General features: G+C 39.1%; 2 protein-coding genes and 4 non-coding genes across 6 annotated transcripts; 5 read left to right on the top strand and 1 right to left on the bottom strand.

Annotated features, from left to right (window-relative positions):
• The first annotated feature begins 354 nt into the window (after positions 1-354).
• Positions 355-427, top strand: trnaa-agc (transfer RNA alanine (anticodon AGC)). The gene has a single exon. It is a non-coding gene; the product is annotated as a tRNA-Ala (tRNA).
• Positions 428-1,125: 698 nt separating this feature from the next.
• Positions 1,126-1,198, top strand: trnaa-agc (transfer RNA alanine (anticodon AGC)). The gene has a single exon. It is a non-coding gene; the product is annotated as a tRNA-Ala (tRNA).
• Positions 1,199-1,425: 227 nt separating this feature from the next.
• On the top strand, positions 1,426-1,498 carry trnaa-agc (transfer RNA alanine (anticodon AGC)). The gene has a single exon. It is a non-coding gene; the product is annotated as a tRNA-Ala (tRNA).
• Positions 1,499-1,848: 350 nt separating this feature from the next.
• Positions 1,849-1,921, top strand: trnaa-agc (transfer RNA alanine (anticodon AGC)). Its single transcript has one exon. It is a non-coding gene; the product is annotated as a tRNA-Ala (tRNA).
• Positions 1,922-2,878: 957 nt separating this feature from the next.
• Positions 2,879-5,478, bottom strand: ccdc25 (coiled-coil domain containing 25). The gene is made up of 9 exons (XM_026318617.1): positions 5,298-5,478; positions 5,084-5,131; positions 4,877-4,916; positions 4,668-4,719; positions 4,485-4,560; positions 4,125-4,228; positions 3,772-3,974; positions 3,564-3,609; positions 2,879-3,457 (listed from the first exon to the last, which is right to left on the bottom strand). Exons 1-9 carry the CDS (start codon positions 5,320-5,322, stop codon positions 3,428-3,430), a joined length of 624 nt encoding a protein of 207 aa, XP_026174402.1. The 5' UTR covers positions 5,323-5,478; the 3' UTR covers positions 2,879-3,427.
• A 452-nt stretch (positions 5,479-5,930) lies between these two features.
• Positions 5,931-13,026, top strand: esco2 (establishment of sister chromatid cohesion N-acetyltransferase 2). The gene is made up of 15 exons (XM_026317954.2): positions 5,931-6,055; positions 6,699-6,756; positions 7,223-7,350; positions 7,476-7,770; positions 7,911-8,217; positions 8,653-8,771; positions 8,881-8,992; positions 9,098-9,185; positions 9,320-9,362; positions 9,477-9,615; positions 10,187-10,318; positions 10,676-10,765; positions 11,008-11,151; positions 11,928-12,112; positions 12,460-13,026. The coding sequence occupies exons 2-15, from the start codon at positions 6,704-6,706 to the stop codon at positions 12,590-12,592; spliced, it is 1,968 nt and encodes a 655-aa protein (XP_026173739.1). The 5' UTR covers positions 5,931-6,055; positions 6,699-6,703; the 3' UTR covers positions 12,593-13,026.
• Positions 13,027-13,281: the final 255 nt, after the last annotated feature.

Here is a 13,281-nt window from a genome sequence, read left to right as displayed (position 1 = left end):
TAAATGATTTATAATAAAGACTTTCAACCCATTTCACGTTTTTGGTTAATTTGTTTTCACCAGTAAGAATAGTGGTTGAGAAGACAAATGGCACCACATGGTCATTGTCAAAACGTGGGAATTAGTTAATTTTCATCAAAACTGTCGTACTTGGTGGAACTACCAGCTGGAGAAGCAAGTTATAGAACGTCTTTCAGTAGTTTTGGTGGCGTCCTTACCGCTTGACGCTTGTAGAATTGCCGATTCATATGTATTTTATTCGTGACTTCTGTGTGAAACGCTGACTTGGACTAACCACCAATAGAGCTAGCGCTACCTTTATCATAATGTATCTTCGTATAGTACCTCTGTATTGGGGGATTAGCTCAAATGGTAGAGCGCTCGCTTAGCATGCGAGAGGTAGCGGGATCGATGCCCGCATCCTCCAAGTTTTCTATTTGGCTAATTTTTGTACTATTATGAGCATTGGATATATTGTTTAAGTTATTTTGACTGCAGTTTGTAGTGACTCGAGTGGGTGAAACACAAAACTAGTGTGTCATTTATGCTGAGAAATCTCAACACTCCTTAAGCAAAACAATACAGCAGGTGTCTGCACAAACCCAGCCAATGACAGGGCTAGCTTCATCTTTCAAAAGCCATGACATGACAGAGTACATGTTTCCGCGACCAATTACACGACTTAAATCCTTTTTATTTCTACCAATCACACAAGGCAGGTCCATTGTTCAAAAGCTAATGACACGAGCGTCCATGTTTTCAGCTAATTTACCAAACCTGGTCTTGGAATCCACGCAGATAATGTGGCACCATCGTGGAGCTGTTATCATGGTCGCCTTGGAGCATGGTGATGCCCAATTGTGTGGGCCCAAGAAAGGCAAAGTCGAAATAATATGAAATCAACTAACCTACTGGGCTCCGTCACGCCAACTTTCGATACGGTGAGTTTATATCTATTCCTATAATTCCTTTAGTGAATATTTTTGCTGCTGGGTGAAAGATTTTTGTAGGAAACCAAGCTAGTCTTTATACGTTGAGTGGAAATAGATTAAATTAGATAAAGTAAATATTAAATAGAGTAAATATTCATGAATATTACGTGTCTATATATGCGGATGTGACACCGGGGGATTAGCTCAAATGGTAGAGCGCTCGCTTAGCATGCGAGAGGTAGCGGGATCGATGCCCGCATCCTCCAGCCGGTTTTCTTTTTCTCGTTTTCTCGAAACTTATTTAATTTTATCATATAACCTATACGTTGAAGCGGGTGTTGTCACGTGACTGCATTTTGGTTCGTTTCAGCTGGTTTGGACCAGAGCAAACAGTGTGGCGTGAAAAATAACCAAAACAGCTGGAAGAAGCTGCCACTCTGTAAATTCTGCTTTTAGTCCTGAGCAAATTAACCGAACTGCAGTGTTTCCAGCAGGGGGATTAGCTCAAATGGTAGAGCGCTCGCTTAGCATGCGAGAGGTAGCGGGATCGATGCCCGCATCCTCCAGCTCTACATTTTTCCGCCTTAATTTGTCTTTATGGGAAGTAGTTTTCCATTTTCTGTGACGGCTCAGTGACTGCATTTACCAAAAGGTCGCTGAGCCATGCGACTGCTCAGTAGTATGGTTTGGTTGAAAATAATACTGAGTCTCATCTTGTAAAATCCTTAGTCTCGTTGGAGGGAAGAAGCCAAGTGAAGGCAGAAGTCGGACAAGCACGGTTAGCTACTGCTGTGTGGACTTGCCATAATTAAGTCTCTTCCCACGCAGGGGCTGTATTTGTTTTCATTTGGTCAACGCTAGTGCTTGAATGGCAGGTTTTTGTATATAAGGGATAACATGGAGTTCAGGTAAATGCGGGGGATTAGCTCAAATGGTAGAGCGCTCGCTTAGCATGCGAGAGGTAGCGGGATCGATGCCCGCATCCTCCAAGAAGCTTTTTTCTTAATTTTGAACATTTAGGAAACGTGAAGAAAAATGTAATATATAATATCAAAGTATTGAATATATAATATCAAAGTATTGTTACAGATTCATAATTTATTTTATCAATTGAGATCAACATATTTCAGTGTGGTAGAGATTTCTAGACAAAACAATAAAGGGAGAGGTGTAGTTTTTAGAGTAGCACCTGGACATTATAATAAGACATTTATTTTAGTATATTTTCCTCCACTCAAAGCAGCTGGATATCAGATCATCTAAAATATATAAATATCTCAACACCACTAATTTACTGGTATAGATTTAGTATTCAAAAGGTTTGCTGCAGTCCTTTGGGATTGCTGTCATGTAACAGCCATCTTTATATTGTGATTCTGAATTTAAATATTGGAGCAGAAACAGAACATAATAAAAATTGATACAAATGAGCTAAATCATTGAAATTATCCCAAAATTCTGCATGATCAAATTAAGTGAAACTATTTTAAAATTTTATTTAGTATTTTTACATGCAGAGGACCTCACAGAATTGTAAATCTCAACAACAGCATTTTGCAAATTTTCTCCACATTTAACAGGCTACAGATCTTCCACAGGTCCAGCTGTTCAGCCATTGTCAGACACAGCAATTTTTTTTTAAAAAAAGCACCATCATCAGCGTTTCACACCTGCAGATACTCGACACATCTATGGTGTAGATGTGTTGATGTTGCCACCTACAGGGGAAATACAAACATAAAACATTTGCAACCAAGTGCCCTAATCTACTCTTTATAGTTTATCTTAAACCTGAAAAATGTTTCAGTTTTGTTAATAAAAGCATTGTATCTACTGAGTATTGCAAAATTGCAGACACAAATCTGCAGGTGTAAAGTAATGCTGCCTTTATATGTAAAACTGTTCATACAAGTCGATTGTTGATCATATGTGAAAGTACTGGACACTTTTAACAAAACAAGAAACTCTTTAATGTGGTGCCAATTACTGCTTAGTGAGTTTATCACTCATACATTGAAAAGTATTCAACAAAATCTCACATTCAGAGAACAGAACACATGATAAAAGTGAGTATTGTAGTCTTTAGATCTGTAGTTATAGTTTACAGCCTCTAGTTTTAGCATACATCAGCTGACATGGCAGTGAAAACCCAATCAAAAACTTGAGGTTTGATTGTTTCTCCCTAAAGTGACCCTCTTGTTATTCCTGTTGTCCTGTGTTCTTCAGGTGTCATCCTGTGATGAAGAGGTCCGACAGCTGGGTTTGGTCTAAAAGCAGCATCTGAACCAGTCAGTATGTGGAAGACGTCTGAGTGCTTTTCCCACAATGGTTCACTTTCTGTTCAATTTCCAAAAGCAAAAGGTATCCATTTGTTTTTTGTCTTTTGTCCCACATGTCACTGCAGAGTTACGGCAAGCAAAAGCAGCTGGGGAGCATCTGAACAGCAGATCTGAGTGTTGGAGGAATCTGTCTGCTCTCTGCCTGGTCTACACCTCTTACATGAAGTCATCTGAATCATAGCCATCCTGTAAATGACATCCAGTGAAGGACACATATCTTCGGAATGACATCCATTGTTCTATTGTTTTACAATGCTAAAACAATTTCTATAGCACGGTAAGACTGACTGACCTCATTAGTTTGCATGTTTTCAGACTTCATCAGTGTTGAATAGCTCCTGGAAAAAGAAACCAAAACATTGATTTTGATAATACTACAATAATAATAGCAGCATGTATGCAGTGTTCTCAAAATAACCTGTTGTAGCGTGAGGTCGCAAATGTTTATTGCATGAACATATATGATCTTGATCATTCAATCATTCAAAGAGCAGATGTACCTGAGTTCTTCCATCTCTTTTTTCCTCTTCTGCTCTTCCTTCTCTCTCCTCTTCTGTTCTTGGAGTTGAGCTTTCTTTTCATTCCTCTCCTCTCTATCTCTCGACTCCTTCTCTGCTGCCAGGTCGGGGAAGCGTTCTACTTTAGTTTTCTCCAGACGGTTTACAATCTCATTGATTTTCTTTTCCACTGCCACGATCTTTACCTGTGAAAAGCCATTCATTTATGTAAGTATAAAAATGTAAGTTTGATAATACACCTCTCCACCAAGACGTCTGGGTTGTTCAAAGTTTTTGTTACATCCTTGATATACTGTACAAATGAAGTGTTTTTATTTTGGTTACAGTTTACTTACCTCTTTCTGTCGATGGAAGCCAATCTGTCCTACGTCCATGTCCCCAGTTTTCTTCAGGTTGGCCCATGGTGTATAAACCACGTTGATGTTGTTCATCTTACAGCCTGACATCACAAAGCACAATAAGGCTAATATACAGTGAAGACAAAGTGCAATAAGTATGTGTCAAAAACAACAGCAGTATATGTGGATATTTTGTGGATTTTTTTTTAAATGTAGTGGATCTGATGCACTTTGATCAGCTGTTATAATGATCCTTCTGGTTTAACCAAACCAAGACAGCAACAGAGTCATTCTTAAACCCAGATCTCATAACTCATTCTACAAGCGACGTGAAGTTATTCTGAAGCTAAACTTTACCTTGGATGCTATTGTTTTTCACAAGCTGTGCACAGTCTATCAGCACCTCTGGGGGAATATCATCTATGGTCAGACCCTAGAAAAGATATGCCCAGATCAATCAGCAGCAGCAATCTGATAATCCTACCTTCTTACCCAGTGATTGTGTACAATTGAGTGTCGAGTTTATTGTTTACTTCTTACCTTTGGTAATCTCAGATAAACGTGAGCTGAAGACAGTTTGTCCACATGAAACCTGAATGTGAAGGAAATAGACATTTTTCAGTTCAGTTGTAAAATGTTATATTCAGACTGTTTTGTTCTCTTCTGTTAACTGTGCTTCAGAATTAGCCATTACAGCTAAGAATAATAAATCCCATCTTTACCAGGTATAAAAATACAGAAAATCTCACCAGATATCTTCAGGCCACCCGTACTTTATTAGATCTTCATCTGCAAAACAATCCCGTAATTTTAAAATTGATGTGATATCATTTATGTGTCATGACAGTACTGATTCAAGAGTGTAAATACAATGATCTGAGGGACAGAGAAAAACAAGGCAGCATGTAAACGTGTCAGAAAGGATGTTTCTCCAATGTAAAATATAGAAATCTTACTTTCATACTTGTCCTTTCCCATGTATAACGTGTAGGGAGGCTCCACCACTGAGAGAAGAGTTAAACAACCACATCAGAGTGCACATAACACATAAAAGGAACAGGCATAAAAACATAAAAACACACTAACTAACTTAATCGTAACGATACAGCTTTAAAGAAATAGTACTGGCTAACTAAGCTACTAGCTAGCACTGCTAGTGTGTTTACTCACCGGCACTTGTGAAGTAAAACACCATTTTATTTAAAAAAAAACTCGCAACTTAAATATGAACAGTATGTGCATAAACTTTGAGGCTAACACGCTTGTTATGAACACAGGTAAAGATCATCAGCTGTAAACCAACTGATCGGTGCTGCTGCCAGTTTTCGCATGCACAATTTGACCCGGGAAGTTGTTCTCTAGCTGCGTAAAGCTAGCGTGTACCGGACAGGAAGTACACAACATTGTCTGCAAAGTAAAAGTTTGAAATAAGACTAATATTGCAAGATTACAATTACAACTCTTTTATAGCTATTTTCTTAACTACTTGTAGTGAATGCATAGCCTTTAGTGAACTTCATTTATCAGAAGCAGCTTTATTGGTTTGTCGTTGTCTTGCAAACGCATTTGTAACCCTAATCTCTGTAGTTTTATCTCAGAATGTTAAAACCAAACAATTTTATGTCTGCAGCGGTTACATGTGACATTATAATTACGCCTAAAGTGTTCACATCCATACTCATTCTCATAAATCACCATTTACTAAACAAAAACTCTTATTTTGAAAGCTAGGACCAGAAATGTTTCCATCTGTCCGCCACTCTATGAACTGCTCTATCCGTTTCCGGTGTACTTTTTTTGTAAGAGTCATTCGCGCGCTGTTCAAAACACAGAGTAGAAACGCGGGTAGAAGAAACAGCAAAATATCCCACATTCTCAGCTTTTTACCAACATTTACCGTTTAATGTGACGCGACGTGAACTTGTCCGGTAAGATGACTTGATACGTGTGTTTTTAAGTTTTGTGATTTATGTGTTTTTCACCTTAACGACGTATTTAACTACTTACTGGGAGCATTGAGTTAAGACGCCTTTTTCGTCCGAATAATAACCCACAGACAAATGTCACTGTTCGGAATACAATCTGTCAGCTATGACAAAGTTTTAGCAACAGTTCGTTAGTCGATATTAGCTCGTCTTTACTTCGTTCTTCGTTTTTGCTGCGGACAGAAGCAAACTTGGTAAACGCTGGTTAGCCATCCCGCCAATTAGCCATTGATATCAACCTGTATAAGCGCTGAGCTAGCATGTAACGTTAGCGCTAAGCTAACCGAAGCTCATGTCGCGATAATCCACATTTGTGCAGAGAGCAGAACGTTTTAGAAGTAGTTTCAGACGTGACCTTGAAGTGAGAGCCCGGATCAATATATCTGTCAGTAACTTCGTGGATGTGCATGACTGGGGCTGTAATTTACCGGGGTGACCTCCCTGCAGTCTCCATGAACAGTCACGTTAAATCTTGAATTAGCATCATTTAAAGCAAGATACTCTGGCATCAGTATTTAATAAACATCCTGTTGTGTTATTTTCTATGTTATTCTGAAGAGCTGCTAATGTGATTGTGTGTGTGCAGGTGAGATGATGCCCATTACCACCAGAAAGAGGAAGCTCTCCCCTCTGGACTCTGACAGGTATGAACACACAGGGTGTGAGGATTCTTGTCCTTTTGCCCAAATGTAAGCCATATTCATAACGTTTCTCATTTTATACCATTCACTGTAGTATATCCTGCTTTACAAGTGCTCGGTTTCAGTAATTTGTCAGTTATGTTCTTGATAATGTTTCTGAAAATGACAAATCTGCAATGTGACCTGTTCAGGTTGCTTGTAGTGTCTGTCCAAAGCCCTTAGAAACCCACTTTGACCAAGAAACACATCAAGTCTTAATGTTTGAAAAGTTGCAACCAGCAAATGTTTGTCTTATTCTTCTATTATCAAAACACCATGATATCATCTCTATATAGACGCAGCACAGTTACATAATGTATTACTTGCATGGGTTAACAAACTTATCACAAATTAGGTTGTGGTATAGGTAACCCTAACTAGAAGCACCTTTTTCCTCATTGTGACTGATGTTTTGGTACCCTACCTCCAGTCACCCAGCCAAGAGGGGGATGAAGGAGGAGATGTCCCCCATGAAGAGGAGGTCCCCAAGGAAGAAGCCAGTGCGTCTCAACAAGGAAAACTGTCCCTCGCCACAGAAATCCCCCAAAAAAACAGCAGGTAGGTTGGATTGCTGAAAGTCAAGCTTGATGTTCAGTGTACAAAGATGTTTTTTGGACTGATGGTATTGGTTGGCATCTTTACTTAGCGGTTTCTAAAACATACCTGTTTGTCTCTTCATCTAGGCTCACCAGCCAAATTGCCGCGTCAGTCTCCATACAAACCTTCTGTGGTTACAAGCTCCTTTTATGGCAAGCAAAAGCCCATCTATCTCACTCCTCTAGAGCGGAAGGCGATAAAGGAGTCTCTGCCGTCACCTCCCTCCCCGGCCAAAAAGCCAGAGAAAAAGAATATGAAGAACATAAAAAGAGGCAACAAGCAAAGAAAGTTGTCTGCAGGCTCTAGTAATGTGAGGAAGATGGGTATCAAAGGCTATACAACATCTGTGAAGACAGTCAAGCTGCCAAAACCTAAAAGCAGGTCTGTTTCCTTATGAATCACAATTCATTCACAGTGCTTCTAGTTTTCTGACACTCATCGTTGGGTTTTGGACATCATAGGTACTGCATTTTAGTTGTAATTTAACTTTAATTGGACTTTCTAATCATTCAATTTAACAGTGTCGTGGGCACATCAGCATCTACCACAGCTGCTGCTCCTGCCAACAGAACTAAACCTGCGGAGTCCAAGAAATCAGTCACCATCACTTTCAGCAGCCTGAAGCCTAAACCTAAGATCTTTGTTGGAGCTGCATTCTTTGGTACTGGAAAGAAACTTACATCCATGTACAAGAAGTCCACACCAAAATCCTGCCCCAGGCCAAATTCAGTGCAGGGGAAAAGTCAAGCAGCTTTGCCACAGATGAAGAGTGAGAAACCAAAGCAGACTGCAGCAGCAATGAACAAGCAACAGAAGCATCCTGAACAGGTGAGGAGAGGTGCTGTTTTGTTTTATACTGTATTTCTTTTAAATGAAGACTTTGAAATGTGCCCCCATTTAAACATGATGTTAGGTATCGTGAAGTAAATTCTGAATGCTATTGCTACATTATGCATGGATCATTGCCCCACACATCCTCCACCTTACGTTCCAGCTGTTGTTTGCATTAACAGGACATACAACCTGTAATTCCTGTAATTTTATCTACATCCTGTCCTCTTGTAAAACTGAATAACTGATTGTCACACGTTTTTATAGACTGACTTTGTTACTGTGTAAAATAGTGTGCAGCTTGATGTTGTAGTTCAAATGTTACCAGATTTGATACTGTGAGAAAATATGTCTAAATGTATATGAGAAATTTTAAGTTATGATTTTGTTTGCTGGTTTGCAGTTGATATTTTATCCTGGTTGTTTCTGCAGACTGTTCAGCCAATGGAGACAGAAGAGAACCAAATGAGCACCAAGAAGAGGGCAAAGTTTGATCCAGCAGACTGGATGGATTCGGTTGGTCAAGAGCCTGAAACTCCACGGTCACTGAGGTGCTTTGGTGATGTGTCAAAGTTTGACTTTTTTTGTCTTCCAAAATGAAAATGCATCGTTGCAGTCTTCAGACAGGAAAAAAAAAAATTGTTAATCTTCTTCCCTCAGCTCTGCTGAAATGTTGCATGAGAAATATGGGCTTACCAAGGAGCTGACAATTGTGTTGACAAGGACTCCAGAACAAAGTCGTGCATCTACAGTTTCATCCATTAAAACTCTGGTACAGCCCTGCAAGTTTACCTCCAGTGACCCAGCAAAGAAGGGTTCATACAGTTGAACTAGAGTTGCAATATAGAACATTAACAATGTTGAACTTTTTCCCCAGAATGATCCTCTGACAGATGGTGGCTCTGAGTCTGTCTTTGATCTGAGTGATGTAAGCCCCACCTGTGCTGCCTCCAGTTCTCCCAAAGGTAAATATACAGTGCCAGTCCCATTATGATAGAGACATTCAGCTAGTACACATCAAAATCTTCGAGACATCAGCAGCTTTGTCACCACTGTCTGTTTAAAATATCTTGTTCCATTTAAATGTTTTTGTCCTCAGAACCTGCAGCGGTGTACCCCATCTTTGGCTCTGCATCCAAGAGGTGAGACTGTTTTGTCTGGTGAACAACACTTGAACATTTAATATGGTGCATGGAGATTTTGTTTAGGTTAAACCTGACAACACTACAATATGTGCTGTTATTTTTGTCCTGCAGGTTAAAAAATGCAGCTCTGCATCCTCCAGTGTCCTGCAGCACCCCCTCGGGCCAGATGGCGTCACTACAGTCTCTTTCAGCTAAAGATCGAACTGGGAGAAGGAGAAGAGATAAAGACAATGAAGACCAACTCATCATCGTACGTTAAGTTCATTGTGTTTTATCATTATATGCTTTGTATCCCCACATTTTGGTAGATGTTTAATAGTTAGGTGGAAAAATGTGTGATTTACATTACTGTTTCTAAATCAATGCACAAATGCCAAAATAGTTTTGTAATAACATTTAATAAGGAACATTGGCAATTTAAAAACAAAATGCTGAACTCAGCTGTGAGGGCACAGAGATCACATAATCTTATAGATTTGGAAAAAGACACATTTGGGTGCCATTTGAGTTTGGTGATGCATTAATTAGGTTTATAGACAAAGGTAAAATATTTTGTGAATACTTCAGCCAGTTATCTACAAACTATCATTAGTGAAGCATAATTAAAGAGACTGGCTAGCCAACACATTATGTAGCACTTTGCAAAACTTCACCCCTATGTGTTCTTTCAAAAAACATTTACCCATAACTATAGCATGTGCAGAAAAATATGTTGGGTTGAGGTTAAGTGGAAATGAGTAAGTCAGATGTTTTGATGCCAAAGTGCCAAACTCCCTTCTTTTATTTGGCTTTGTGTATTGTCTGTTATTTTCCCCCGTCAGGATGCGGGTCAGAAGCAGTTTGGAGCCACAACATGCAGCTCATGTGGAATGGTGTACAGCGCTGATGGTCCAGAGGACAATTTCCAACACACCCAGTTTCACCAGCGCTTCCTCGACTCCATCAGATTTCAGGTCAAATGGCCTCTCTTTCGACCTTTCTGCACTCTTAATTTAATCAAGTAACACAGAGGGAGGGTGAATAGTTCTTTACATCAGTGCTCAGCTGGTAGTGGTACTTTTATCTGATTATACAAAATATAAACTAAAAGAGACAAACAGCTTTTCAGGATGGGTTGAACAGAATGATAAAATGGAAATGTTTTGATGTAAAGTTGGTTTATACATCCTGAACAAGCTACATTATATAATTAGTTTTGTATTTGAAGTGGTTTGGTATTTTTCAGAAATCATCTGCCAAAGCTTCAGGCAGTTTGTTTCACTGGGGGTGAACTTGTTTTGGCTGAAACTTCTTCTCTGTTGTGTTTCCAGGGCTGGAAGAAGGAACGGCTGGTGGCTGAGTTCTGGGATGGAAAAATTCTCCTGGTCATGCCAGATGATCCCAAATACGCCATAAAAAAGGTGTGGGTCTGAACACATGGAGTAATGCAGCTTAAGTCTTACACATGTATCAGTGTCTTTGCTTTAGTCAGGAAAAAGCTGAATGTACAAAGATCAATCACTCCTACAGAGATTAGTCAGTGTAGACAGTCTGAACTTAGTCCAAGTGTAGTACTTAGTAACTGTACACACTTTTTTTTTTTTTTTTTTGCTGTCATGTCTGTCTGTGTCTCCCCCCCCGGTGTGTGTGTGTGTGGTTGCAGGCTGAGGATGTGCGTCGTGTTGCAGACAATGAGCTGGGTTTCCAACAGGTGACTCTAAGCAGACCCACACAGGCCAAAACCTACCTGTTCATCAACACAGAGCGCATGGTGGTTGGATGTCTTGTTGCTGAACCCATCCGACAGGTAGGCCCCAACTCCTATTTCTTTTACTACTACTCTAGGACTAGCGGACTACCACTTCTAAGTAGTAGCAGTAGGAGGAGTATAAGATGGACAAGGAGCAGTAAAGAGTAATAGAAGAAATAGTAATTTGAGTAGATGTAATAAAAAGAGTAGTATGAAAAGAAGGAAGAGTAATAATATAAGTATTCTACTTCTATTCCTTCTAGTACTCCTTTTACTATGACTATTACACCTACTCCTACTCTAGTACTAGTAGACTACTACTTCCATTTAGTAGGAGGGGAAGGAGTAGAAAAGGAGTAGTTACTCATTCTAGTACTACTATTCTAGAACTAAGGTATCACATCTGGTAATTTGTAGGAGTAGTCAAAGAAATAGAAGAAGCAGTAGTATAAAAAGAAGAGTAGGAATAGAAAGGGTGCTCTTTTATTACTATTTTTACTCCTATTACTATTACCCTAGGACTATTAGATGATGATGAGTAATAGTACAATAAGTAACTAGTAGATTAGTAGCATTAGGAGGAGTAGATAAACAGTAGTCTTTCTACCATTACTCCTTTTACTCCAAAGTAATAGTAAAGGCAATAAAAATAGGAGGAACAGAAGTAGTAGTACTCATTCTACAACTCCTAATAATACTCCTATTACTGCTTCTTTAGGTACTAATACTTTCACAACTACCACTTCTTCTATTCCTGCTTCCTCTTCTACTGCTATTACTTATTTTAGTATGTATGCTATTACTACTTTATCTACTACTCCGTGTTCTTTCAGGCTTACAGAGTTCTCGAACAGCCGGACCGACACAAGGACATGACTAAAGACGACTTCATGGAACGACACCGAGCCTGGTGCTGCTCCACCATCCCAGAACAAGCTCTGTGTGGGATCAGCCGGATCTGGGTCTTCAGCCTGGCCAGACGACAGGGCATCGCAACCCGCATGCTGGACACAGTCAGGTATACTGGTATCACCTTACTTGTGCTGCAGAAATGAGCATGTTGTCAGCATAGCCAGGTAAAACCTGTGGTGTTTAGCAATGACCACAACAAAGACACATTTGTTTAATGTAGCTTTGTGGTCATTTCAATGTCATACAGTTAATTCCATGAGTAAAGCCAAAATGTGGATTATTCCTTTATTAATTTGTCAATATTTTAAGGTTTGCTTTTGGATTTCATTTAATTTCATTTCCTAAACTTTGCTATTGATATAATCCCAAACTGTTATAATGACAATGATTCAATAGTCAAAATAGCTGCAATTAAAGGGTTAACTGATACTTACATTTTCCATGTTTTTTCAGGAACACCTTCATGTACGGCAGTCATCTTACCAAGGAGGAAATCGCCTTCTCTGATCCAACACCTGATGGGAAACTGTTTGCAACCAAGTACTGCAACACACCAACCTTCCTTGTCTACAACTTCATTGCATGAAGTTTGGATTAAAGATTTCATAGTACAGCCTATTGTAAGTGTCACACATTAACAGCTCTTTTGTATGCAAAGCAATAACTTCAGGTTTTTCATGGCGACTGGCTTTAGTTGGTACAGACCGGTATGTCCATAACCTTCAGTTGCATAATTACAGTTCTTCTCGTTATTGTTAGATATCATTTTACGTCCTGAATGTTTTGTATAATTGCTGCATGTTCAATTCAGATGTTCATATTTTGCTTTCTGAGCTTAGGTCTAGAATGACTGAAAATATTTGTCAGTAAATCCCCGTAGTTTGCCTTGATTCATTTTGAATTGGACGATTTGTTGGGGGAAAGACTGGAGGCATTTGGCTTTTTTTTTTTTTTTTTGCTGTAAGCTCAAGGTTTCTGTGCAGTTTGGAATGAAATTGACTTGAATTTATAGACTGACATGAGCATTGAGCATTGTTTAGGGACATTCTACATTGTAAATACATTCAATAAACATATTGACTTTATTTTATGAACTAGATTTGCTTCTTAAATGTTTTAAACTGTGGTTCACTTTTATCTTGCTAGGAATTAGATGGTAAGGTTGCTACCTTAATCTGTCCATTAACTAGAGTTATCAGTTACAGCTCCAACAACTGAGGAAACTATCTAATGATGAAGATTGTCATATGGTCAAAAACATGAAAAAAAAAAACA

This window comes from Mastacembelus armatus, chromosome 24 (genome assembly GCF_900324485.2).
Source record: "Mastacembelus armatus chromosome 24, fMasArm1.2, whole genome shotgun sequence".
NCBI lineage: Eukaryota > Metazoa > Chordata > Actinopteri > Synbranchiformes > Mastacembelidae > Mastacembelus > Mastacembelus armatus.
Note: the sequence above shows the minus strand (reverse complement) of the source record. Positions and strands in the feature narration are given on the sequence as shown.

Excerpts from the sequence above, each read along its gene's own strand:
- ccdc25 (XM_026318617.1), bottom strand. The coding sequence starts at position 5,322 with ATGGTGTTTTACTTCACAAGTGCCG. Across the intron at positions 5,132-5,297 it reads GTTTTACTTCACAAGTGCCG|TGGTGGAGCCTCCCTACACG; the intron begins GTGAGTAAACAC and ends CTCTTCTCTCAG. Across the intron at positions 4,229-4,484 it reads GAAAAACAATAGCATCCAAG|GCTGTAAGATGAACAACATC; the intron begins GTAAAGTTTAGC and ends TTGTGATGTCAG.
- esco2 (XM_026317954.2), top strand. The coding sequence starts at position 6,704 with ATGATGCCCATTACCACCAGAAAGAGGAAGCTCTCCCCTCTGGACTCT. Across the intron at positions 6,757-7,222 it reads TCCCCTCTGGACTCTGACAG|TCACCCAGCCAAGAGGGGGA; the intron begins GTATGAACACAC and ends CCCTACCTCCAG. Across the intron at positions 8,218-8,652 it reads AACAGAAGCATCCTGAACAG|ACTGTTCAGCCAATGGAGAC; the intron begins GTGAGGAGAGGT and ends TTGTTTCTGCAG.